Genomic DNA, 26,702 nt, shown 5'->3' with positions numbered 1-26,702 from the left:
TGGATCAAAAGCTATTGTTGGATCATCAGTCTGGGGAGTCATAATCAGCCTTTTAAAAAAAAAGATTTAAAGACAATGAAATAGGAAATTTCAGAGTTCATTGCTCATTCTACAGTAACTTCGGTATGAATCTTATTTTGATTTTATGTATTTAAACACAACACTTACATACATAAATGTGTGTTCAAGTCACAATATGAGATGTTTTTCAAGTGATGAATTTGAAAAAGGTAGCATCACCAGTCTTCCCTGTGCCCTCCCCTCCGGCACTCAGGACACTGTCATCTTGTCTGTCCCTGCCCAGAGGTAGGAGCGAGCTCTCAACTTGGGCCTCAGTAAGATTTGATTTCCTTGGATCCTGGATCAGACTCCTGTCCCAGCACTAATGCCCAGGGGTGTTTTAAGAAGTGGTCCTCCCATGCTAATTGGCTCTCGTTACAGCCCTGAGGCACTGTCGTCTGTTTAGTATTGCCGGCTTTGCCACTAACTTGCCACCGGCCTTGGGCAGGAGGCTGTATGCCTCTGCGTCACTGTTGCCCCATGTATAAATGGGGGTGAAAATCATTGTCTTATATGCTTCATGGTTATTACAAGGCACCAATAAAATCACAAATGTTTGCACTCTTTTAAAATCATAGAGAACATGTAAAGGAAAGGCTACAGTAGATTCTTGGGGCCCATGATACATCCCAAGACAGCCAGCGGTAACCTCAGACATTCCCTTGCTGAGCAAAGTGAGGCAGCTTTTCAGGTTAGGACCAGTCACCTATGTGAGGTGGTCTGGAGAGCTCTTTAAGGAGGACAGAGTTCGCATTGGAGCCAAGGTAAGGCCTGCCCAGGACAGAGCCCTTGGGGTTTGGGGAGGGAAGAGAGCGTCTGCAGGCTGAAGGGATGCCTCAGATGTCCATGATTAAAGGCAGAGCTTGGAAACCACTAGTCCTCAGACCAAAATGACCCATCAGTATGTATTGGTTGGCCTGTGAAGTATTTTGAAATTTTAAAAAATAATAATGGATAGCATTTAAAAATGATACATTTTACATCTAAGTCCACATTTGTAGCTTGTCTTAAAAAATCACAAGATTCCCTGCACTCCTCCATCGCAGCATTGGCAGGCACTGGGTCGCCACTGCCCTCCTGGACAGGCCCACCTCCCCGGCTGTCAGTGGGCTGACCCCCACCCCGGAGCCCCGTGCCGACACTGCCGATCCGGCTCCGTGGTTTCTCCGGAAGGACAGTTACACAGCGGAGTGTTTTGTGTGCCCATGTTGCTCTGGAAAGTGGGACGATGGAAGAAATAACTGAGGAGGTTGTATGTGTCAGGAAACACAAGGGCTCCCATCAGACTTCGCGCAGGATATTCTACTTCCCTTCAGTGCTGACCTGTGGCTGCCCCGGAGCCAAAGGAAAGCATTTGGAAGGATAAAGAGGGTGCTTTGACAGCTTTAAAGTCATGGCGTGTCAGTCTAGGGCAAACCGGTCAAGAGGAGGAAGAGAGGAAAAAGGGAGATTAGGAGCTTCCCACCAGTCAGACACCCTGGCAACACCCAGCCGTCTGGGGCAGGCGCTCTAACTTCCCCAGGTGCTGGTGGTGCCACGCTGAGCTGGGAGTCTGGAGGTAAGGGGGCCTCTCTCCAGTCTGCGTGGCGGTCAGAGCCAGCCTAGCTGGAAGGGCACTTCTGTGTAGTGAGAGTGAGAAGAAGGGGACATAACAGCATAGGAAAAACTCAGGCTTTAGAGCGGAGCAGAGCTGGGTTCAGGTTCTGGCTTTGTTACTTGCCACCTCCTGGCCTTCCATGTTTTTCTCCACTGGCAGATGGGGATTGGTGGGCCAGTTAATTAACCCAATGTGTATCAGGTGTGGCAGGATTCACTAGAGGTGCGATAGACCAGGAGTGAGCAAAACAGGTAAAGCATCTGCTCTCATGGAGCTTATGTATTAGTGGAAGAAAACAAACAATAAGCAAGTAATTAATTATCTGGTGGCAATAGTGTGGATTGGTTGTTTACACCTTGGCTCATTTGATTTAATGAGATAATGAATGCAAAGTGCTTACCCCAAAATGAATGGATATAGTCATTCATTTTACAAATTCTTAAGGAGCCACTGCAGCCCATAAGGCCCTGCAGCAGCTGGGACACGATGGGAACACACACGTGATTCCTGTCTGCAGGGATGACGAAAACTAGTGGCCTTCTTTAGCTTCCTTGACACACGCCGCTGGAGGGACAGACTGAGGCATCTTCCTGGTGAAAAGGTGAAGGAGCAGAAAGACAGGACTTGTCACTAGCGGCTCTGGATGCAAGGACCCCTAGGCTGCTTCTGCATGTGTGGCCTTGGCGCTGTGCCCTCCCTCACCTCTTGGAGCCTGAGGCCCTTCTCTGCAGCGTTGCAGGTGGAATCGAGGTCCGAGGTGGACCGGGCTGTTGTCTTTGCTTCTTGGGGCTCAAGCTCATGCCCTTTCTTCGTTTCCCCAGCTCCAGAACACTCAGCCCTGAGTGCAGCGAGGACTCTGTTCGTGGATGTGGAGGAGAGTGGGCCGGACGCCATGGACGTGAAGGAGAGGAAGCCGTACCGCTCGCTGACCCGGCGCCGCGATGCGGAGCGCCGCTACACCGGCTCCCCCGCAGACAGCGAGGAGGGCAAGGCCCCGCAGAAGTCCTACAGCTCCAGTGAGACCCTAAAGGCCTATGACCAGGATGCCCGCCTCGCTTACGGCAGCCGCATCAAGGACATGGTGCCTCAGGAGGCCGAGGAGTTCTGCCGCACAGGTGAGGGCGGGCCACGGGCAGAGCGCGGGGCAGGTGTGGGCGCAGGTGTGCCCGGGGCGTGGGCACCACGTCAACACCAAGTCTGCTACTTTGGCACCAGTATCTAGTCAAAGCCTGCCCTGTAGTTCATTCTTAGTTCCTTCATTTGCATGGTCACCTCCTCTGGAGGCATAATGAGGCAGCTAGGACCTGGGTTCTGTGTGGTGTCATGTGGCCTGGGGTTGAAGTCACAGCCTTAGGCTCTCCTCTGAGCCTCAGTCCTCACCCTCTGGGTGGGCGTGAGCAGTCTCCCTGCTGCACTGAATTGTTATGAGGACTAATGAGATGACGTGCTTCGGTGGTAAGTTGATACCAAGTGCTGAATAAGTCTTAGTTTTCAGTTTTGTCCTTGTTCACTTATTCATTCAACAAACAGCACCTTTTTGTGTCAAGCACTGCCCTGACCTTGAGTGGAAGCTGTTTCTGAGATAGAGCTAAAAACTTGCTAATTTGGGGACTGTCCTGGCTCCCACGCCTCATCTCCTACACACTGCAGTCTATCCATCCCACTCCAGAATTCCTTTCAAATGTGTCTCTCTTCTCCACCCCCTCTGCCTCTGTTCCAGTGCAGGCTACTATCATTTCTCTGGGAGGGTTGACCATAACTTTCTCTGCCCAGGGCTGCCCCCCATCAACTATTCTCTGAACTGCAGCTACAGTGAAGTTGGAAATGGCTCCCCATTGCCCTTACCCTGAGCTCCTTAACCTGGCTTGGTAGGGCTTTCCCAAAATTCATTTGTCTTTTTAGATGATTTTATTGCCTGCCTCTCCACCTCACCACCCATGCTCCAGACCCACAGGACTGCTCATTATTTCCACACCTGCCATGACACATGCTCGCTCCCCTGGTGCCTCCACGCTTCCTGTTTCTCTGCCTGCAGTGCCTTCGCCCTTCTTCAATGCCCAATGGGCCCCTACCAATTCCTGCGTGTCCATGCAGCCTCCCTGATTCCACCCTGTCCACTCCCCTTCTACAGACAGGGCTAGCCAGGCATGGTGCTGAGTAACTTATATGTTTTGACTTTGTTATTTAATACTTACAACACCACCAAGCTGAATCATTTGCCCAAGATCACAGAGGTACACACACACACACAACCATATAGCTTGAGAGCCTACCGTTCCCTCCTGCCCCCCAACACGCAGACCTGGATCCATATGCAACCTGACTTGGTAGCAAGGCTGTCTTTCAAGCTTGAAAGATGAGGGTTCTTCCTCTCTTCCCAGCTTGTGGGTAAGAGCTCAAATGCTAATATTAGGCCTGGATTTGAATTCAGGCTCTGCCACTGTTACTACTCTCAGCTTCTTCCCTTGGGCAATGGGAGGATGTCAGAATTAACAAGCACTACAAATAAAGCACTTGACACAGTAGTGCCATAGAGCAGATACTTTATAAATGTGGCCTACTACTAACTGTCATCTCTGGGTCTTCCTGAGGGGAAGGGACCAAATGGTATCAAAGCTTTTCTTCAGCTCTGTCCTGTCCATGGTGATACAGCTCAGTGAGCCCTGGCAGGTCCAGGTTGACCCGGATGCCACCCTAGCACCTGAGGCTACAGAAGGAGCCCCTTCTTATCTTTGTAAGTAACAAACACAAGAAGCATTTTCATCTCATAGGCAGGTGTGAGCATTGCTGTTTGCAAAATAATCTCTCTCCCATTACCTCCCTGGGTCCGCAAAACCCCTAAGGGTAGCAGTCATAGACTACCATCCCATTTTTAAAATGGGAACATAGGCCCAGGCGATGTCTCCAGCCCAAGATTGCTCAGCTAGATGTTGGGTGAGGTGGGATGTCAATCTGTGTGTATCCTGGGCTCCTCAAGAAAGAGGCCAAAAAGACTTAAAGCAAACAGGAGGATGTCTCATGTTTGGTAAAATAAATCTAAACTTACACATCAGAGGCAGCGCGCAGACTCAACGGGATCACCAAGCCCTTAGAGTCAGCCCTCACCTTGCATTTCTCTAGTCCTGGGATGTCTCAGCTCACTCGTACTGACACTGAGTCTGGCTGCTTGAAAGGATGTGCAGGGGAAGTCATATGGAAATCAGTGCAGACAGGGCTGTCTATTGCAAACAAATTTGATTTTTCACTTAACGTAGCAGTCGTTCTTCATAATGTGTGACTGGTCTCTCTTGAGAGGGCTGGCCCAGAGCAACAGGAATATGGGATGGGGGTGGTGAAGTGGGGGGTGAACAGGACAGGGGTGGGGAAAGGAGAGCAGAGTGGGGCAGACTGGCCATGCAGGAAGTGTGGTGTGCATCAAGGGTGGGAAACAGACTGAGAGAATGTAAGCTCCAGTTTGGAGTTTTCTCCTACTTAGAATGAGAGCAAAAGAGGAGAGCAGACTAGACCATGGCACATAGGGGTGATATTCAAAGTATTTAACATCTGGGTCCTGGCCCAGACCCTGGCCAGTCAGAATGTCTTACTGGCCACCGGACAGCCCAGAGGCCCCTGCTGTGCCGAGCCTGCTGACATTAACCTTTTAGTGACTACATCATGGAGAGACTGGGAGGTGAACTCATCATGGTGGGTGGGGGCATTGTAGGGAAGGGGCTGGTGTAGGCAGAGCAGAGGTTGGGGGCCCCAGGGTGAGGAGGCTTGGGCACCAGTAATTGACCAAGCACTGTGGAACTATTGCATGACTTTAACCCCCTTGCTGGCCAGCACTGTGTCCCCACTCTGCCTGGAAGAGGAGACCCAAGGCCCTCTATTTAACTTAACAGACATTTATTGGGCTCCTCGAAGTAGCAGATTGTTTTTTCTGGGCACAGGGACTTAGGAATGAGGACGGCATGGTCCCTGTCCCTGGTGAGGTCTTCGTCAGTGGAGGAGTCAGGTCCTGAATTCTGTGCCAGGTGACTGGGGCCAGCAGCTTTCAGAGGAAAAAGCAGTGGCTTCTGCACAGGGTGTAGGGCTAGATGAGACCCCACAGAGGAGGTGCCATCTGAGTTGGCCCTTCCTTGGAGGGTGTGGAGGATTCTGGCTGGTGGGGAAGGAGCGGAAGGAGGCATCCAGCAGAGGAGAGGCATGGAACTGCACAGTGAGCTCAAAGGGCAGCAGTGAGTCCTGGGATGAGGGGTCAGGCTACTGGTGAGGAGATTCCCCTCTGCAATACCCTAACCAAGCTCACCTTGCTTCCTCCCAGGAGCCAACTTCTCCCTACGTGAGCTGGGGCTAGGGGAGGTGACGCCGCCTCATGGGACTCTGTACCGCACAGACATCGGCCTGCCCCACTGTGGCTACTCCATGGGGGCCAGCTCTGATGCCGACGTGGAGGCTGACACCGTGCTGTCCCCTGATCACCCTGTGCGACTGTGGGGCCGGAGCACACGGTCAGGCCGCAGCTCCTGCCTGTCCAGCCGGGCCAACTCCAACCTCACTCTCACCGACACTGAGCACGAGAACACCGAGACCGGTGAGTGGTCCCCTTGGCCTGTGCCGGGCACCTGGGGCATAGTGCCAGGCACCTGGGGCGCAGGACCGGGTCTGTTACCACATTGATTGTTTGCTCCATGGCGTGGGGCTCTGGTGAAGTTGGTGAAAATTGCTTTGCTCTCCGTGGTCAGAAGTGAGAGCTTCTTGCACAGTCACATGAAATACCCACCAACTGGTGACATGACAGAGATTAGGTCTCTGTTCTTTCTTTCCTGATTAGGAAGGTGCCCTAATCTGGTGAGGAAGCAGAGGAGCCAGGGATTGCTGGAACCCACCCCCCACAGCTTGTCTGCTAAGGCCTGAGCCTCACTGATCCTCCTGATTCCTGCTCCTGCAGACTCTAGCCTGCAGGGGCTCCGCAGCCCTGGGCAATCGCCTGGGGCGCTGCCCCACCCAGTATCTTCTGCTGATCAAAGGAAGGCTTCAAAACAAAAACCGTCATGTTGGGGTGATTTAAAGCTTGAGGTTTTGCTTTAGGTTTCCCCTACCTGCAGATTTGGGGCAGTGCTGGCTGTTCTGGACTCCTTATTCTACTCCCATCTCTGCAGCCCCTTCTTCCAAGGCCTCCTTCCTGTGGAGGAGGAAAGGGAGTCTGGTTTCAGAATTTTCCTGCTCACTCTCAGACCTGAGGGGCTCTGAATTAGCTGCAGCCTGCAGTTTGCTGCTGGTTGGGGGGAAGTGGGGTGGGCCTCCCTTTCTCTTGTACTTTGTGCCCCACCCATCCTCAGGCAGCTGGGCAGACCCACCCACGTCTGCACTGAGGAGGGTCCTGCTGGAGTCTGGCAGTGAAGACTTAGGGAGGGTAGCAGAGACCAGGGTCCAGCGCCTCTGCCTGGGTAAGGCTTTTGCTTCTCAGAAGTCCAGTGAGGGGGTCTGCTAGTGCTTTGACCCCAAAGATGGGGTGTGGGTAGGGCCTTGTGAATGATAACTGCAAGAGCCAAGCCTGGCAGCAGGGCCCCCTACTGGTTTCCAGTTCTAGCTTCAGAGTCGAAGGTTTAGGTGGATTAGTCTCTGAAAAGGATGATCCAGCCAGGTTCCACAGGACACAATTCCAGATTTGGGATCTAGCAGAGGACCAGGTTAAGTCATGGTCAGATTTGGGAACTCTACCTCCTTAAAGAGTCAAGGGCGGCAGAATTCTGTATCCATTTTGTCACCCCTCCCAGATAACATGGCGGTTTTCCTAGGGAGCCTGTGCACCTGTCTGAGGGGAAGGAGAACAGCAGGTCATGGATACTGGCTTGGCAGCATTCTCCTCCCCTGACCCCAAACCAGTGCCGTGAGATGGCCAATGAGCCCAGCACCTGAAGAGCTACCCCCCTCTGCAGTGGAGAGCCATCTGCACTCCCTCATCTACCTTCCCACCCAGGCCCGACCCCAGCCAGCAGCCTCTCCTCTCCCCACCGTCACCATGCACTAAGCCAGAGCACCAATGTGATGTGTGAGGCCTGTGCAGAGAAAGTGATGTCTGATTAGGAGACAGGACGCTTCTGTTCCATTGCTGACCCAGGATGTGGCACCAGATAAGCTGGATCCTTTCTCTGGACCGACTTCAGTTTCCTCATGTATAAAATAAGTGATTTAAATGAAATCAGAATTTACTGTACTCTAAGAATATTAATAGTTCTTGGATGGCAGGATTACTCTGTGGTCAAATAATGTAGGAAACACTGGGTTAAAGGAATTTACATCAGTTTCTTTGTGCAGGACATTTCAGAGATTTTAAACTGTGTTACTGGGCATGCTATCGGATAAATTACCAAGGAGGGACAGAAGCCACGCTCCCCAAATCGATCTGAGCGTAGAACCCTCTATTCCCAGAGCATCCTCTTGGGTCCATGTTCTAATGAACACTTTTTGGGTATAGCTGAGCTGCATGATCCGCAGGCCTGTTCAGATCTAGGATTCTGTAATTCTAAGCGCTTACATTAAGATAAGGTGCACAAGAAAAGGATAATAACAGCATGAACAGTTCATAGCCAGTTGCTGATTATCAGACCTCAAGCACAGTGCTCACTGCGTTAGTGATTTGGTCTCATTTACTCCTTCCACAACCCTTTGAGGTAGGTATTATTACCCCCCACCACCTGAACAAAATAAGGAGACTGCAGTTCCAAAAGGTCAAACAACCTACATAGGTCACACAGCTAGCAAGATGGCACTGGAGCTCTGGCCTGTGTAACTCTAAAATCTTTACTCTTGTAGCCCTACTTATAGTGAATTTCCTCTACAGCAAGCTTCTTGCTAGGGTGACAAATGATCACTTTTTCATAAAGTCATGGCGGAGTGAGATGCACACCGCCCACATTATTGTACATTCCCTGAGAGCGGAATTACTGCTGAATTAAGCCTCTGTTGGGTGATAATGACACAATCAATGAGCCTGAAGAGCCTCAGCCTTTGATAATGGGGACAGGGAAATGGCTGCCTGCTTCCCCTGGCCGTGCCCCCTCTCCCTCTGATTATCCATTTCTGCTCTGGCTGCCACACTCTAAGCCTCACTGTACTCAGGGAAGGTGGGCAGGCAGAGGAGGTGGGCATGGGAATCTAACAAAGAGCCCCTGGCCTCTGCATCCCTTCCAGATGTGGATTCCCCAAACCCAGACACCCCATGGTGCCCGTGCATTTGTCCACTCTCTCCCAGTTGGAAGTTACATTAACAGCTTTGTTCTACTCGGGTCTAAATGACAGTGACTCACACTGACAGTAAATGAGCCATAGGAATGGCTCCCTCTTATCCATTGATGAGGTTGACAGTACTCTTGCTCACACCATTGTCTCCTCAATTTACAGCTGAAGACAGGCTCAGAGAGGTGAAGGGCACATGGTGGGCCTCATCTAGTTGAGCTGGAGCCAGGCTCTCCTTCCCTCTGGCTCTTAAGCTCTCTGCTCCCTGTCCCCCCACCTCTTCAGTCTTCCTCCCCCGGCCCTCCTCTTTCTCTCATGTTCATCCTCCTGGCCCCTTTCTCTGTGATGAGAACTCAGATCTTACCCTCAGAACAGGGCTCGATTCCACAGGACATGTGAAGCAGCACACCACGGCGTGGCCACCTTCAGGAGTAGGGGGAAGACATACTGAGGGCCTATGGTGTGTCAAGCTGCTGCGCAGATGCAGTTGATTGCCTTGCATCCTCCTGACAATACCATGGTATTTCCATCTCCCAGATGGGAGACTGAGGCTCCAGAAAGGCCAACTGACCTGCCAGGGATTGCACAGCCAGTGAGTCACCAAGTCGGCAAAGCTTGAATTTGAACTCGGATCTCTCTGATCCTGTAGCCTGAGTGAGCCCTTTGCCCGGCTGCATCTGAATCATCAAGAGTGTTGGACTTGCAGTTGAGGCCAACAAAAATGTGCAACCAGGTTCTCAGAACTCCTTGCCAGATGCAAATGCAAAGCACAGTCCCCAGAAACTTCCAGCCATGGGAACTGGACTCTGCCTCCACCCATGCCCGGCCTTGCATTAGTCAATAGTAATTGTCAACAGTATTGATAGCGGTGGAGGCTTCTGCTGAGGTCACAGGGATGCTGCATGCAGCTGCCATCAATAATAACTTTTATGGGGTCCATTAAAGCCAATTTCTGCCCCTGAAGGTTAATGTCGGCAGCTTTTATGTCACTCCTTAATATCCAAAATAAATACAGAATTGACTGGGTAATGTAAACACAAATCTTCCTCTTCAGGGCCGCCAGGCAGAGCCAGCTCCCACTCTGGCCTTTCCTGCTGACTGCGGCCTGCAGGCTGGAGGGCAGTGAGGAAGAGCTGGCATCGTGCCATGCACACAGTTGGGATTCAATAAATGTTTTGCAGGAGGCAAAGGTTGCCCTGTGAACTCCATTTCCACCCATAGGGTCAGGATGACACAGTGTCTCTTTTGTAGATTCGTTCTGTAACTTCTTCTATAACTACACCTAACTCCTGAGTATACCAGGCATTATTCCAGAACGGGGGCTCTAGATGGATATCGGGGAGGTGGTGATATGACAACCTTGTGACCCAATCTATAATGGAGGGTTGGCAGGCAGTGTTGCAGAGGGGAAAGAACAGTGGTTTCATTCAGAGCTCGTGAGGACGCCTGGCCTGAAATCCTGGCCATGCCAGGTCCCAGCTCTGAAACCCTGGGCAAGTCCCCTCAACCCCCCTGAGTCACAGCTTCCAAAAACATGCCAGTGGCTACCCTGGGATGCGAGGGAGGAATGGGGTGTTAGTGTTTAATGGGTGCAGAGTTTCAGTTTGGGGGATGAAAAAGTTCTGAAGATAAGCTAGTGGTGATGGTTGCACAGCAATGTGAGTGTACTGAACGCCACTGAATTGCATGTGCCCTTAAAATGGTTAAACCAGGCCAGGACCGGCTGTTCCACACCGGCTCTCTGATCATGAAATTCCAGCAGAGGTGGTGCTGTGGACAGTAGGCCACAGGCCAAACTTCACCAAGGCAGTTTGAGGCAGGCAAGCAGAAGGAAAGACTGGAATTATGGCCCAAGGGAAGCCAAGATTATAACAACAACAACAAGAGAAAGATGGTGCCAAGTGTCACATGAGGGAGGTAATACAAGGCTGGGAGTGGGAGCTGGCAGCAAGGTCAGAAACCAGGATGATCAGCAGCAGGATGGAGGACGGTATGAGAAAGGGGCAAGGGGTGCAGTTCACGACCACGGTCATGAACTGTGAGAGGGCGTGTGGAATGTGACATGAGACAGACCAGTGCTAAAATCTCTGCAGCTGAACCGAGGAAGCTGTGAGGAGAAGGATCGGATGTGCCCCCCTCCCCTAAGAGTAACGGGAGCCCATTTCAGTCGCAGAACACGAGAGTATTGAGGTCTTCCTCACTGCTAACGAGGCCCCACACGCAGCAGGGAGGAAGCAGCTCGTTCTCTCACCAGGCACTGATCCGATCCCCACTGCCTCCATATCCCCTCCTGGCCTGAGCCCCCATCCTGTCTCCTGGATTTCTGCAGGAACCCCCTACTTTGACAGAGCCCACTAGAGCTCAATACAGCTTCCAGTGTGGTCCTGTGACTCCCCTGGCCCCCTGGTCAATGGCCTGCAGGCACCTCTACCCACACCACCTCTTTGGCCCCCTCCCCTACTCTGGCCACACTGGCCTCCTTGCTGCTTTTCAAACAAGCCAGGTCTCTTGAGCCTGTCCTTCCTCTGCCAAGATCAGTTTTCCTCCAGACGTCCTCAGCGCTCTCTCCCTCGCCTGCCTCAGAGGTCATCCTACCAGTGAAGCCCTCCCTGGCCACCATGTTTAGAAGTGCAACCCCTCTCCCACCCTGGCATCCCCCAGCCCCTCTTCCATAACACTGATCATCTTGAAACACCCTATATAATTCCGTTGTTGAATTTGTTTATCATCGCACTCCCCACAGATGAGGGGGCAGGTTTATCTGTCTGGATCATGCTGGAACCCCACTACCTAAAACAGTAGCTGGCACATGCATGGTAGGTGCTCAGCAAGTTCTTGGCCAAGGACAGACAAGCCACCTAACCTGCCAGCCTTCCCTCACAGCATATCCGGCCCCCACAGTCGCAGTCACACACCGATGCTCCAACCTCATGGGACACAACTTATGTCTGTCCACCTCCATGCCTTTGTCACACGGAATCCTCTTTCTTCCTCCCTTTGGCCTACTGAAGTCCTTTCCGTTCCTCAAAGCCCAGAGACCAAAACTTCTTCCATGGAAGCTTCTCAGGTACCTCCTTGCTGGAATTTTTCTCTTTAACCTCACAACTGTAAATGTCCTTTCTCTAGCGTGTCACAATTTGAGAGTAGCCTGGTATGGTCTCTGGCTCCTGATCAGCTCTAACAGGTTGTAGATTCAGTTTGTTTTCCGGAACTTTCTAACACTGACAAAAGTTTATGTTTTAGAAACAGCTAGAATCATCTCTCAGATCATATGTGCTGTATGCATTAAGCTAATGAAAACCAATTTCTACAGAACCCGCTGTCGAGTGCAGTGGTCAATAAATAGGCCCTGGAGTGAGGCAGCTCTGGGCTCAACCCTGGCTCTCCCACTTACCAGCTGTGCAATCACCAGCAAGTCGCCTAATCCCTCTGGATCTTAGTTCCCTTGGCTAAAACATGGGAAAAGGTGAAGAGTCAATGCCTCTAAGTTCTCTTCTGGCTCCCAGATTCGTAGGTGCTCTGACTCTACAGGACCCTCCCCAGTCCTTTATGGAACTTGGAGCCTTACCGCCCTTATTACATGGACAACACTGTTCAGTGGGAGATTCTAATTCCCTGAAAATACTGGGTATCGGTGCATTCCTGGGAGGAAGTGCAGGCCAGCTCACAAAGCTGACGAGTAGTCAGATGAGGGGATCCAATCCCTACTCCAGCTAACGGAGCCTGGCGTCCTGTCCCAGATGAAGTGCAATGGCTGGGGAGCCGCAGGACTGTGCCCACTTAGGGAATTAACGACAGACCTTCTTACAGATTTTTAAAACCAAGTCTCGTGAGCATGGAGCCAGGGAGGGTAGAGGATAAATTGAGTTAACTTGGTAATGAGCTTCTTTCTCACTGCACTTTGGAGATGCTCACCTAATCTCCTGACTTGAATAAGCAATTTGGCTGCCTAATTAGGTTAACCAATAATTTCCCTGTTGACACCCAGGCTGCTTGATAATTTGGGGGTAACTACGATTCTGTTTGGGTGTTCCTTTTCTAAGGGAATTTCCAGTTTGCCTCTGAGATCAAAGCCCGGAGTAAATCCACACTAGTCCCAGACCCACCGTGCCTCTTCACGTGGCTTCTGCTGGGGTGCCTCTCCAGTCCCCATGGCTCAGTGGGATCCTGCTTGGCCTTCAAGCCCAGGTGCTTACCACGAATGGAATAAAGGAATGAGCCTTTGCACCCTCAGGGCACAACGGATGGCTCCTCTCACTGTCATCTCACAGCTCTTTAAAACATTAATATTAATAGCTAGCATGAATTAAGGACCAGACCAGACACCTCACAAATGGAGGACAGGCTCACAAGAACATTTCAAGGAAGGAAGACGACATGCTGAGGTTGTTGCTGTTGTTACTGTGGTAAAATACACATAACCCTTTTTGCACGTGTCCCAAATCCACTCCCCACTGGTGAGTTCTGTTGCTCCCCCTGGTGGGCAAGTACGCACTAGTACCAGAGCACCTGGTGTCTGTACTGGGAGGGAGAAAAGAGAGATGGAGATCCAGGGCTACACTAAAGATAGATTGCATTATTGAAACTAGGTTAGGACCCGCTGTGTGCGCACAGAGGTGCAGCAAGCCAGTTTTGCTTTTAATTTGAGACAACATGACTTTCAATTCCAGTGGAAGCAATGATGTGCACAGTGTCAAACTTCCTACCAGAAGACATTTACAAGGCATTTTTTTCCCATCAGTGAGCTCAGCCTTGTCCAGGGAGAGTGATTCCTGGGCCTCTTTCAACTTCATCTAACCCAGGATGACTTCGGGGAAGAACAGAATAACTGATGGTGGAAAAATAGCTTCCTACCCACAAGAGGCTGCTGATTCCAGTGCTGGGCGTGTGGAGTCCAGGGATGAGCCTTATCCCAGGCTGGGGCTCTGTTACCAGTCCCAGTGTAACCTGGAACAAGTCACTTCTCCTTGCTGGGCGTTAGTTTCCCCAAGAGCCTAATGGGGGTCATTGCAATCTCAGTCAACAAGATAACTCTGAAGAAGAATGAACTTTGGAGCCCAACTCCAAATTCCAGCTCAGCCACTCAGGAATTGGGTGGTTCTGTGCAAATCATGGAACATCGCTGAGGCTCCTTGCTTTCTTCCTCTGTGACATGGGAATGAGCACGTGCCTACCTCCGACAGCTGGGGTGAGCACGACAGGCAACTGCAGGGGAAGGACCCAGGACTACGTGGCCCAGACTACAGATCGTAACTGACCTGGAGTCAGCGCTGCAGCTCAGCTCCATCGTTTAAAATAACAAATGGAACAAAGAGGAACAGAGTAGGGTACACAGCACACAGTATTATTTTGTAAATTTTTGTTTCAGTTATACTTTACACACAGCCCCTGTACTAGGTGACCACATACAATGTGTTTCTTACTGTGGAGTTCAGTTTAAAAAAAAAATGTTTAAAAGGCGGTGCCTGGCGTATAGCAAGACCATGTGAATGTTAATGCCTTTCCTTCCAGAATCTCCTCAGCTAGATGTTTCTGTGACTCCTGATGCCATAGGCTTGTCCAAACCTATTGACATAGCATTTTTAGGGCCCTCTACTGAGAATGTATGTCTGGGCAGGGCCTCATAATCCAGTTGAATGGAGCTGAGCTCTGGGCTTAGTTGGACTTGGCCAAGATCGTGCAGCTTATATAATGACAGAACTGGAATCCCTGGTGTGTAGACCCTGGCCATCTCTTCTGTTCTCATCCTCCAGGTCCTCCTATATCATGGCCATTGGGTGACTGGTCAGCCTTAGGTTAGTTATCAGCTGTGACGACAGCAGAAAGCACCCCAAACAGGCAGAGCTGACCGAAGAGAATACAGGGGCTGAACGAGTTGTAATCTCAGTTCACAGGACCAGCTGAACCTCGCTCTTAGCACAAAGGCAATTGAGAGGAATCCTGAGCACCACATGCGACTAAGACGTCCCCCAACCCATGGATCCTTATCACAAATTTAATCTCACACTCAGCAACCAGGCAGGCTGACCAAAATAGGGAAATGACCCCCCCTGCCCTTGACTTGGGGCTGGAGGAAAGTACGTGCAGTGAGGTGTGAGGAAGGGCTGCTGGAAGTCCACTTGGTTTTGGCACGTGAAGCCTCGAGCAGGGAGGGCCACAGTGATCACCCGTAGGCTCTCTGGACCCAGGCTCAGTGCGAACCCCACAAAATATCTCTTTTGGGAAGAGGCCTCAGAGGAGACCAGACACTCCCCCAAACTCTTCCCAAAGTGACAGGCCCAACTTCTTCTGGTGGTCAGGAGCAGACATGGTGAAGAAAGCGAGTGTCGAACTGGCAGTCAGAAGCCTCGGATCTGACTCCCAGCCGCGTGGACTGTGGAGGAAACGCAAGAGGTTCGTTATGGCTGAGCCCGTGGGGGTTAAGAGGAGATGAGGCCTGCAAGGATAGCGGAGCTCAAGAATTTAGCCTTTCTCTCAAAGGTCCTAGGATCCACAGGAAAGGGTTAAGCAGAGAGAGGTCAGAGGTGGCGAATACCTTTCCCGATTCAGATGAGGACATTAGTCTCTAAGATTTGTTTTTCCCATTTTCATGAACGATGAAATTGGGGCCCCCCACTATGGAGAGAATTGTATCCCTCCTTAAATTCCTATGGCGAAGCTCTAGCCTCTAATGTGATGGTGGTCATTGGAAATGTGGCTCTGGGAGGTAGCGAGGGCGGACCCTCATGACGGAATCAGTGCCTTTACAGGAAGAGGAAGGGAGAGAGAGCAGTCTCTCTGTAGCCGGCCAGGAAGAGTCCTCACCAGAACCCAACCATGCTGGCACTCTCCAGAACTGTGAGACGCACATGTCTGTTGTTTACGTCAGCCAGTCTGTGGTGTTTTGTAATGGCAGCTCCAGCTGACTAACACAGGCCCCAGCCAGGACGTCACAAAGCTAATACCTCACACTGGGTTATTGTAGTCCACGGCTCCCACCCCAGCCTTATGGAGACAGGAATGCAAAACTGTTGGAGTGGATGTGCCCACCAATGCTTCTGGGGGTTAAAAAGGTGCCAGTATCTCAGACCATCCCTCAAAAAAGGAAGAAAAGCACTGAGTAACTCACATGCCTTTCCACTTATTAGCTGTGTTACCTTGTGTTACCCAAGGCATGCTTCTTAATATGTCCACGCCTCAGCTTCCTAACCTGTAAGGTGGATCTAACTCTACTGTCTGCCTCCGAGTGTAGTGACATGAATTAAAAGAGCTCAGAGAGTGAAAGCACTTAGAATCGTGCCTGGCACACAGGAAGTGCTACATGGGCATCTGCTGTTTGTACAGCGCTTTGTGATTTGCAGGGAGTTTTCACATTTTGTTTAACATTTGCAACCACCCGTGAGGTAGACGTCAGTCTCATCATTGTTTGAACGTGCTCTGAGATCACATAGCCGGAAAGGGGTGGAGATGGGGTTTTACCCCAGGTCCCCCTGGCCCCACACCGGGCATGGCTGTCCATACTCCATCTGGCGGCTGGTCAGCCTGGCTCTTCCTGCCAAAGATGAGTCCACAGCTAGCAGGGCCAAGTCTGAAAGACTCCAGCAGGCCCAATTGTCCTCAGGCCAGTTTCTCTCCCAGTCTGTGGGAGGAGGATCTCAGCCCAAGCTATCTGTCCAGGAGGATGCTTCTCTTCAAATAGAGAGCCAAACCCTTTATGTTCCAAACACTGAAGAGGACTTTTCTTCCCACTCTAGCTCAGCAGCCTGGCTCCTAAATGAGTCTGCTGGGCTCTGCTTTGTAGGACCTTAACTACCAAACAAAGTGCTTTCCTGAGTGTGCCTCCAAGAAGGAAATAATTGTATGGAACAAACCAGGTTCAAAGTCTGGTATAAACCAACGGAAATTGTTTGCCATTCCAGCTGCTTCCTGGGATGTCAGGAGGAGGAGCAAGGAGCATCACAGGTATGAAGTGGGCTGTGAAAACTCAGAGGAAGGCTCTTCAAACTGGAGCCATGTGGGCTGTCGGAAGTTAGCACATCGGAAGGGAGGCACCTCGGGCCCCTCTCTTACCCGGCTGCCTCCCACTGCATAAGCCCAAAGGATTTACCCTTCTTTCTACCTGCATTCACAACTTCCAATAATTTATTACCTCAGCACTAAAGTTTGTAGTGCTAAAGGGTGCATTTTATTTGGAGAAAATAGTGTGTGATTTTTTCCCTAGCTAAATTTAAAAAGCTCTTCAAAAGTCTCCTCTGGTATTGGGCTACTATTACTCACATTTAGGGACTGTGTAATAGCTCACAGTGTCCTTTAGGAGCCAACGTTTCATAACTTCTCACATCATCTCCCTGGTCCAGGGCACCCGAGCCCACACCCTGACTTTGAATGGATCTTCGCCCTGGAGACTGTGCCAGGGTTGTCAGAGGCTCAGTGAATCACGGCAAGGACTCACAGGACTCAGCATATAGTGGGACTCAAGGGTAAGATTTACAATTAGAGCAAAAGGATACAAAGCAAACCAGCAAATGGGGAAAGGTGCAGAGGGCAGAGTTCAGAGGAAACCAGGCACCAGCTTCCCAGAGGCCTCTCCTAGCAGTCACAGGGGATGCCCCTGACCCCTCCAGCAGAGTTCTTATGGAAAGGACTGTCCACCAGGGCAGCTCAAGGGAGACCTCGGGCCCAAAGATTTTATCAGGGGGCTGAGCACAGAGGTACCTTCTGCCTAACATGTGCCAAAATTCCAGACTCTCAGAAGGAAAGCATAAAGGTATTTAGCATAAAGCTCATTACTTGTACACACAGTGTAGGCACCGTGAGCCACTCTACTCATTTAGGGAAAGTTTTATGTCAGGTAAGGAAATGTGCCCACCGAGTTCCCAGATGCCAGCCAAGAGCCAGCATTTCCAAGGTGACAGTCTCAGGCCAGCTCTCCTGCACAGGCCTCTTGTGCTGTCCTCCGGTTTCACCCGTGAGTAACCCTAGCATAGCACCCGGTGTGTACCTCTCAGCCATGTACTCCTTTCTCCTCTCTTTGTCTTTCATGCAGTAACTTTTATAAAGTGATTATAAACTTTACCTTTAAGAAATTGCTTGATGAAGAAAGCTCACCATTAGTGATGGTGATAAAGGAAAGAAAATGAAATGATGCCTCTTACACAGGACAGGAAATGAAATGATCCCACAGCAGAGCAATGCTGCTACTGGTCTGCAGTGGTACAGATGAATTGGGGTTGGGGAAGGGAAGCTAAATGACTGAGCAGATGCCATGTACATGCGTGTTTGCATTCAGCAACCATCAGCAACACTAAGCTGCATGAATGCTGAGGCGAAGCAGACATGGGCTCTGGCCCCAGGGGCTCACAACATAAAGCAGGCAGACACACACCTAGATACTATCCTGCAGTGTTATGTGAGTGCCGTGAACAGCCCCGGGTGGCCAACAGTCAGAGAACCAGCAGAAGAAACCTAGCCCTCCTTAGGCAACTGAGTAAAGTGATTCCTGAGACCCCCATCTCGGGAGCACTGAGACAGGACCACAGGAAGGAGAATATCTACCACAATGGCTGTTCACTCCTACCAATACTGAAACACAGTTTTCAGGAGTTCCAATGGCAAAAGAGGAAGCTGTGGGTCCAGAATGCCTATTTGATATAGAAGATAGGGGAGAAAGCTTTACCTGGTACACAGGTATAGAAAAGTCACAGACTCCCTGTAGCCTAAGTCAGCCTCTCTGCAGGGATGGGTAACAGCAAAATCCTTTGATGTGCTCCAGCCAGAGACTAGCAGGAACTCACTTGTAGTCGAACAAAGCAGGGCTCATTGACTCTTTCCCAGTGAGGCTGGAGAATGCACACCTTGGGCAGGTCATTGATGTCTCCAGAAAGGGTGTCAGAAAAGGTATTCAGGGTTTGGCCTTGTGTTAGGTGATTTGGGGATGGGTTCAAGGAAGAAGCAGAGCTTTGTTCTGGATTGGACACTGTCAGGAAGCAGGGGTTACTCTGTGCCTGGGTGTCTTAATAAATCTTATATAGAAAGCAGGAAGAATGAAGTAAGGTTAAAGTTGTAATCGAAAAAGAGGCAGTAATCACTCATATTAGCCAGGATAGGAGGGTACTTGGTCATTTTGTGGTTCTCGAACAATGTTCTTGTTATTTTCTGAGTTCAGACATGATTACAAGTGGCCTAGCGTTGGTCTTGACCCATTACGGTCTCAGAGGTGCCTTCCAGTTGGAAGTTGTCATGTGAAATTGCTTATATTTTAACAGGAGAAAGCACTGCCTAGCTGTGAGGGCCAGGCCAGTGCCTGGCTGTCAGGAACTGCTTTTCTCTCTCTCATCCAAAGCCAAAAGACCAGGGACCAGACCCACTAAACAGACAAGGAGTTTTGGGGACCACAACAATATCATGGGTCCCCGAAGCCCAGGCCTTGGCAGTGTGCAGTGGCTCCTGGTAACTGCTGTCCTATCTCTAGCAAAGTGAGCCCATCTGGCATCCCCAGAGAGGGAGGTAAGCTGGATCTATTTTTTATTCCTGCACAGTTGGCTAATTAATACAAAAAAGAGCTGCCCATTATTGATTAATTTTGCCTTCTACCACGATGATGTCTTAATGAAACTCAGTATCTATAATTCAAAAGCTGGGGTGAATCTGTTAAGTGGCAGTGATGGTTAACCTCGCCATCCCCTTCCGAGATTCAGCAGGTGTAATGGGTGGGGTTCGAAGACCTGTTTAAGTTGGTCCATTGGCGAGAGGCATTGTTTTTCTTTCCATGGTCCATTTCGTATTTATCTAGAAATGTTTTCACAGATCTGTGTAGCTCTAGGCAAGACTGTGGTTTATTTATCTATCTCAGTATAATGGAGACCTGGCACATGAATTTCTGTAAATATGTATCACTTAGGATGGGTGTTCAGTGAATCCTGATGAATGAACATGCCAGCGTTTCAGAGTATAGACTGAGGCTCAGAAAGAACAAGCAGAAGAATGGAACTAATATTCTGTACTGTATTTGTTTCCTGTGGCTGCTGTAACAAAGTACCATGAACTGGGCACCTTAAAACAACAGAAATTTGTTTCACAGTTCTAGAGGCTAGACGTCTAAAATCAAGGTATCGTTGGGGCCATATTCCCTCTGATCCTGTAGGGCCGGGGTGTCCAACCTGCGGCCCACAGGCCACATGCAGCCCAGGATGGCTATGAATGCAGCCCAACACAAAATCGTAAATTTACTTAGAACATTGTGAGATTTGTCTGTGACTGTGTGTTGCAGTGTGTTTAATGCGTGGCCCAAGACAACTCTTCTTCTTCCAGCTTGGCCCAGAGACACCAAAAGTTTGGACACCCCTGTGTAGGGGAATCCTTTCTTGCCTGTTCCTAGTTTCTGATGGTTTGCCGGCAGTCATTGGCATTCCTTGGCTTGTAGCTACATCACTTCAATCTCTGCCTTCATTGTCACATCACATTGTCCCTGTATGTCCCTGTCTTCACATGGCTGTTTTCTTATAAGGATACCAGTCATATTAAATTAGGGGACTATCCTACTTTACTTTGACCTCATCTTAACTAATTACATCTGTGATGACCCTATTTCTGGTTAAGGTCACATTGTGAGGTGCTGGGGGTCAGGACTTGTTTTAGTCCATTTGGGCTGCTGTAACAAAAATCCTATAGACCATTACCTTAAACAACAAACACTTATTTCCCACAGTTCTGGAGGCCGGAAGTCCAAGATCAAGGTGCTGGCAGACTGAGTATCCAGTGAGGGCCTCTCCTTGTTGCTTCTCACTGTGTCTGCACATGGCAGAAGGAATGACAGAGTTCTCCAGGGTTTCTTTAATAAAGGGCATTAATTTCATTCATGAAGGCTCCACACTCATGACCTAATTACCTCCCAGATGCCCCACCTCCTGATACCATCACAATGGGGTAAGGATTGCAATGTAGAAATGTCGGGGACACAAACGTTCTGTCTACAGCAGACTTCAGCATCTCTTTTGTGGAAGTCAATTCAGCCCGTAACAGATGCCTACTCAGTTCCAGTCACCATCCCAGGCACTTTGGCCCTCCTACCACTCAGCAGCCTGGCTCTCAAGTGAGTTGGCAGCTTTTTAGTGTCGTAGGAACTCTAAACAGGAGAATCCCTTTTTGTCTGAATGGCATGGCAGTTGTGACTCTCTAGGCTGGACTCCAGGGCCCCTGGGTCCTGACTTCGTCCCCACTTTCCTCTCCCTGGCTCACACCACCTCACAGCCAAGCAAGCCAGCCCCAGGCACCTGATCGTTAGCCTCTTGTGAGTGAGTGAGCCCCTTCACGGGAGATGTGTATGCCACAGAGAAGATTCCCGCCTTCCTGCCTGAGACTGTGTGGGTGACCCTGTGGCCTTGCCTGTAACAGCAGGGTGTAAGTGTGTGAGAATATGTGCGTGCACGTACACGTGAGTAAGTGCTGAGTTTGTAGGGGTTGAGGAATGCACGTGCACGTGTGATTCCAGCACAAAATATACTTGACATTATATGAGTGTGACTATAAGATGAGTCACTGTCATTATGGTAGAGGAAGAATAAGTGTGTGGCAGGTGTGGGGAGCACAGGACTAACAGAGTGTGGGTGTGACTGCGTGAGGGTGTTCGTGTACGTCTGTGCATGAGTGAGGGAGTGGGTGGGGATTTCTCCCAAATACCTGTTGTATTTTAGACCCAGATAGAGGCAAAGGTGAAGCCTTTTCTTCCATTAAGATGGAGAAGAAAGGCTTTGGGGGCTTTTAACTTAAAAAAAATAAATAAGAGGCATCATCTAGTTAGTGGTTGTTAATTAGGACCAGGTCCCAGGGAAGCTGCTTCTGCAACAGCACCAATAAATCACTCATTAACTGTCCATGGCTGCTTGCCTCCATGTCTGGCTTCTCTGCAGCTGCAGCTCCATTGGCAGCCAGGCCAGGGCTACCCACTGCAGATTTACCCAGGCGGGGGTTGCATATCTCCCAGCCCCCTGCCTTCTAAGAGCATCCCCAGGACAGGCACAAGAGGTCCCGAGCTCTGCCCCCCATTCACTGATTCATGGACTCAAGTCCAAGTTTCTTTTTTTTTCTGTGAAAACAATTTCATTTAACAAATGGTCCACTACTGAAAGAAATTATTTTTTTTTGTTTTTCAAGATTCATTTCTCATTTCTTCTTTTTTCAGTTTGTTTGTTAGATTGCACATATGCGTGAGATGATATGGTATTTGTCTTTCTCTGACTGGCTAACTTCACTGAGCATAATGTTCTCCAGATCCATACTGTTGCAAAAGGTAAAACTTTCTTCTTTTTCGGCCAAGTAGTATTCCATTGTGTAAATGTCCCCTAGTTGTTTTATCTACTCATCTACTGACAGACATCAAGTCCAAGTTCCTGTGCACCAAGGCCACCCGCCATCTCACCCATCTGACCTCGTTGACCTCACCTCTCACTATTCTTCGCTGATTCAGGTTTCAGATCAAGTGTTCCCTAATCATAGCCTCTTTCACAGACTGCACACGCCTGATAGAGCTGTTGCTGGGCATCTACCTTTGTCTCATACAGAGGTGAGCGTGCAGTGGGTGCTCGGGAAATGAACTGTTGTTTGCCAGCCAACTTTCTCACCAAAACAGTATCCACCAGCAATGTTGTAAAGTATTGAATTTAGCTAAAATCACCACAGGCTTTCCCATAGGGAGTGAAAAAGGGAGTAACTGTTTAATAAATATGGGCTGGTTTGTTTTTTTTTTCGGGGGGGTGATTGAAATGTTCTAGAATAGAGAGTAGTAATGGTTGTACAACATTGGGAATATACAAAATACCACTGAATTATACACTTTAAAGGGTTAAAAGAATTTTATGTTATGTATATTTTTCTATAATAAAAATACTTACAAAATTAAAAACTGTCCTAGAGCATTTTACACCTCTATTCCTTCAGCACACCTTACTGAGTGCATCTGCGGAATGAGGCCCCCAGGTACAGAACTGTCTGGGATTAGGGGATGCAGACAGACATGCCGGAGGTAGATGCTTCCGAGTTAACACAGTAATCTGTGTAATCCTCAAAACACAGGAGGGTTGCTCCTTTTGACCCTACTTTAAACATGAGCAAACTAAGAATCACAGGGGCAGGGGACTTGCCCCAAATCACAGAGCTCCTGAGTGGCGGAACAGGATGTGAATCTGAGTCTGTCTCCTGCAAACCCATCCTGTTTCCACATGCTTCCTCTGAGTTTCAGGCCCGGTACTCGAGAATAGCATAGCAAGAGGCTGAAGAAGCAGACTGAAATACCATGTGGATGGCAAAAGGGACATTACCAAGAACAATTCCTCCACTACCTCCTTTGTTTGAGAGCCCTACCTCCTCCTCCCCAGGCTCCAGACCCCCAGCCCTGCCAGCACACAGATCTTTCTAATCTGATTAGCTAGATGCTTCCTGCTGGATGTGTGTATTCCTGTCCTGACCTTCTTGCTAAGCAGTAATTTCAGGAACCTGTGACTTTGGAATGACATTCTTTACGTTGATGTTTATTTTTGAAAGTATATAAAATCAATCCCAATCTCACAGTCTCTGCTTTTGTGCTTAACTGAAATGTATTGAAAGACTTAAGGATAATTACTGAATATTTTCCCCATGTGTAAAAAGATGTTTGGTCTCACGAGGCCATTCTTTAACCTGGGGGAAAGGAGTGTCAGAATTAGAAGCCTTTGGTTCAGGAAGCTTAGAAATCCCCATCTTTGGGACCAAGTCTGGATATAATCCTGGAAACATAAAGTTCAAAGACAGATTATGGATTTGTGGAAAACTGGCAGAAATGTCACCAGTGCCCTTCCTCCACACACTGAGGCATAAGCCAGGGTCTGCATACGGTTTTGTTTGCCATCAATACAAAGATACTTCAGAGAAATCAAAAGGTTAAATCCTGCCTCTGGGGCCAAATAGAGGAAGGAAGAACATTCCAGCAGTGTAGGGGAAAAAGGAGTGTGAGAGTGTTTATTATATGCTATTTTCTTTTGGCTCCAGATCTCATGCTCTTTTCCCTAGGCTTCTTTGTTCATTCATTCATTCATTCATAAAATGTTCATTGGAGAATCTGACATTTCCAGGCCCTGTTTTAGTGATTATAGACAGGAATAAGGTTTCTGTAGTAGTCAGTACCAGTTAATTTTTGTTGTAGCAACAAACAACCCTAATATCTCAGTAGTTTAACAGAGTTTCTCGTGTTAATATGTTCAGCATGCTTCGTGTGTGATTGGGGTAACTGTGTGGATACACTGAGGAAATGCTGGAGCACATTTGTGGAGAAAGATAATGAGCAAACTGTTCGACATTGTTGAGTCTGAAGTGCCTGTGGAACCTCCAAATCAAGAGTTCTATGAAACTCTTGGATATTAGGGTAGGGCCTGAAGTTAAGAGAAAGGCTAAGTACTCTTAGAACTTAGTACTTAAGTACTCTGAGTACCCCTCAGGGACATCTGAGAAATGAAAGGTGTGGAGGTATCCCTGTGCTGAGAATAGCTCTTTCCTCCAGGGATCTCAAATTATGCATCTATTGGTACCAGAATTGCTTTTTAAACTGCATTTCAATCTGGGGGCTTTCAAAATGGAGTCATTTCATGCTGGTTGGCTCCCCCAGACCCAGTTTCCCTGGGCTGAGGGAAACCACTGCTCTCTGGGCTTGGCAGCCCCCACTGTGGCCCCTACTAAGTTGCTATTGTTCAGCCCCAGAGTGCCTAGAGGGCTGGTACCTGTTCATCTGGCCAGGCACCCAAGTGCTCATTCTTGAATAAATGAATGAATTAACTACAAACTATTAAAAATTGTTGGGTCCCTTGTGAGAATATAATAGTACTTGCATTTTCCAAGTGCCTTTAATAAATTATAACTCACCAAATTAAAATAAACATTTGTTTTAACTTCCACAAACCAAGTCTCTGGAGGATTTGACACCTTTTCATCTTCAAAGTGCTTTCAAAACAAGAACTGGCTTCCCCCAAAGGCCCCTCTCTGGAAGCTATAGACTGTAAACAGATATAGAAATGTATTAACATCCAGAAGTGAAGATGCCCCAGGCTAGGTTTGAAGAGAACCTTCTCCAAGAAAGAAAAGCAAATTGCTTCTTTGATTTTTTGAGTGCCTTCAATGTGCCAAGAGTTGTGTTAAGGGCTTTTAATATCTGTTACCTTTTTCTCTCAATGATTATGTGAGGTAGGTAAAAGAAAACTGAGACCATCCCTGCCTGGTGTATCTCAGTGGATTCAGCACAGGCCTGTGAACCAAGGAGTCACTTGTTCAATTCCTGGTCAGAGCACATGCCTGGGTTGTGGGCCGGGTCCCCCGTGTGGGGCAAGTGAGAGGCAACCACACATTGATGTTTCTCTCCCTCTCTTTCTCCCTCCCTTCCCTCTCTCTAAAAATAAGTAAACAAAATATTTTTTTAAAAAAAGAAAGAAAGAAAACTGAGACCAGGGAGAAAACGTGATCTGCCCAGAGACATATAGCTGGCAAGAGAGTGAACCAGGAACCAGTTTTAAGTTCTTTGAATTCCAGAGCCACTGACCTTTCTTTGCATTGCTGTGTCTCAACTTTGGCTTGCATATGAACTTCATTAGGTACACACGGATGTGAGTTCTGGGGCTCTGTCCCAGACTTAATGGATGACACTTTGGAAAGAGATGCTTGGGCATCTGCATTTTAAATAAACTTTCCAAGTGCTTCTTATGCACACTGAGAGTTGATAACTTACACTTTATAACCACAACAGATTGCTAAAACATAGGGGGATTTCTGTCTAAAGGGATGAGAGAAAAAATAAAGAGGGAGTAACTAGGCCCCAGATATTGTGTGCCTTCCACCAAACATGGCAGATTCAGCGACCTTCTGCACACTAAGTGTGGCAGCATCTTCCCCCATCTCTGCCTTTCCAGGCTGTGCTGGCCAAGGTAGAAAGCTTCCTCTATTCCCCTGCTTTTCATGGCAAGCTTGGGTGATGTTTTCCCTCCACTCCATATGGATTTTGCAATTAACTCGCTAGAAAAGTAAATCACAGGGTGCCTGGAATAATAAGTGCAGTGAACACCAGGCCTCAGCCAAGCAGACTGGGACTGGATCCAGAGCGTGGCTAAGGTTGCTGGGCTGGTGCAGGGAAGAGGCAGGAAGCCAGAGGCTGGCGGCGCCTGGAGGCTGGACAAAGACAATGGAAGAAGAAGCGGGGAGGACTACTGGTTGAGACTGAGCACCTTTTGTATTTGTACAGCATAATGCTCAGTATTTTGCATTCTTTATATCATCAGTTCCACACAACTCTTTTCGGTCAGTATTATTGTTCCCATTTTACAGTAAAAGGCATGGCAGCTCAGGAAGACAAAGTCGATTCCCAACTTCCAGCTTCTCCAGGAAGCCTTAATTCCTCCTCGTTGGCTGTAATCTTTCTCTGAGCAGCTAGAGTAGGAAGAACTTCTATAAGCAGGCAGCCTAAGGGCAGTTGGGGGACAATAAGAGCTGATCTCGAGGAGCCGGCTCTTTATCTGTGAAATGGGGCAGTGACTGTTACCTAGGCGCCAGGGCTAGTGTGAGTACTGAATCGGATCCCTGATGTTGGAATACTTCTCACACTGCCTGGCACATAAGCAGGCATGTAAAAGTTATTCCCATATTACCTCCACATTACTCACCTAAACCATTTCCGCAGAATGAGAGACACTTCCTTCAAAGGTAAAATCCCACTGGGTTACACAAGGAACAGGGAGGCATTCAAGCTAGCTCAAGGAATGGGGTTTCTAGAAGGGTTATACATGGAATGATAGAGCACCTGGCATGGGAATCAAGAACAGATGTCAAACCAGCC

The 26,702-nt window shown here is 49.0% G+C and overlaps 1 protein-coding gene across 8 annotated transcripts in view; it reads left to right on the top strand.

Moving 5' to 3' along the window:
• The window catches only part of TENM4 (teneurin transmembrane protein 4), a 737,502-nt gene that overhangs the window by 346,611 nt on the left and 364,189 nt on the right, over positions 1–26,702 (top strand). For all 8 annotated transcript variants that reach the window (XM_053924565.2, XM_053924563.2, XM_053924561.2 and 5 more), the window contains 2 exons: positions 2,479–2,772; positions 5,961–6,230. In XM_053924565.2, coding sequence (XP_053780540.1) covers positions 2,479–2,772; positions 5,961–6,230 — 564 coding nt within the window. The remainder of the gene's footprint in view (positions 1–2,478; positions 2,773–5,960; positions 6,231–26,702) is intronic.

Source organism: Desmodus rotundus, chromosome 5 (genome assembly GCF_022682495.2).
Source record: "Desmodus rotundus isolate HL8 chromosome 5, HLdesRot8A.1, whole genome shotgun sequence".
NCBI lineage: Eukaryota > Metazoa > Chordata > Mammalia > Chiroptera > Phyllostomidae > Desmodus > Desmodus rotundus.
Note: the sequence above shows the minus strand (reverse complement) of the source record. Positions and strands in the feature narration are given on the sequence as shown.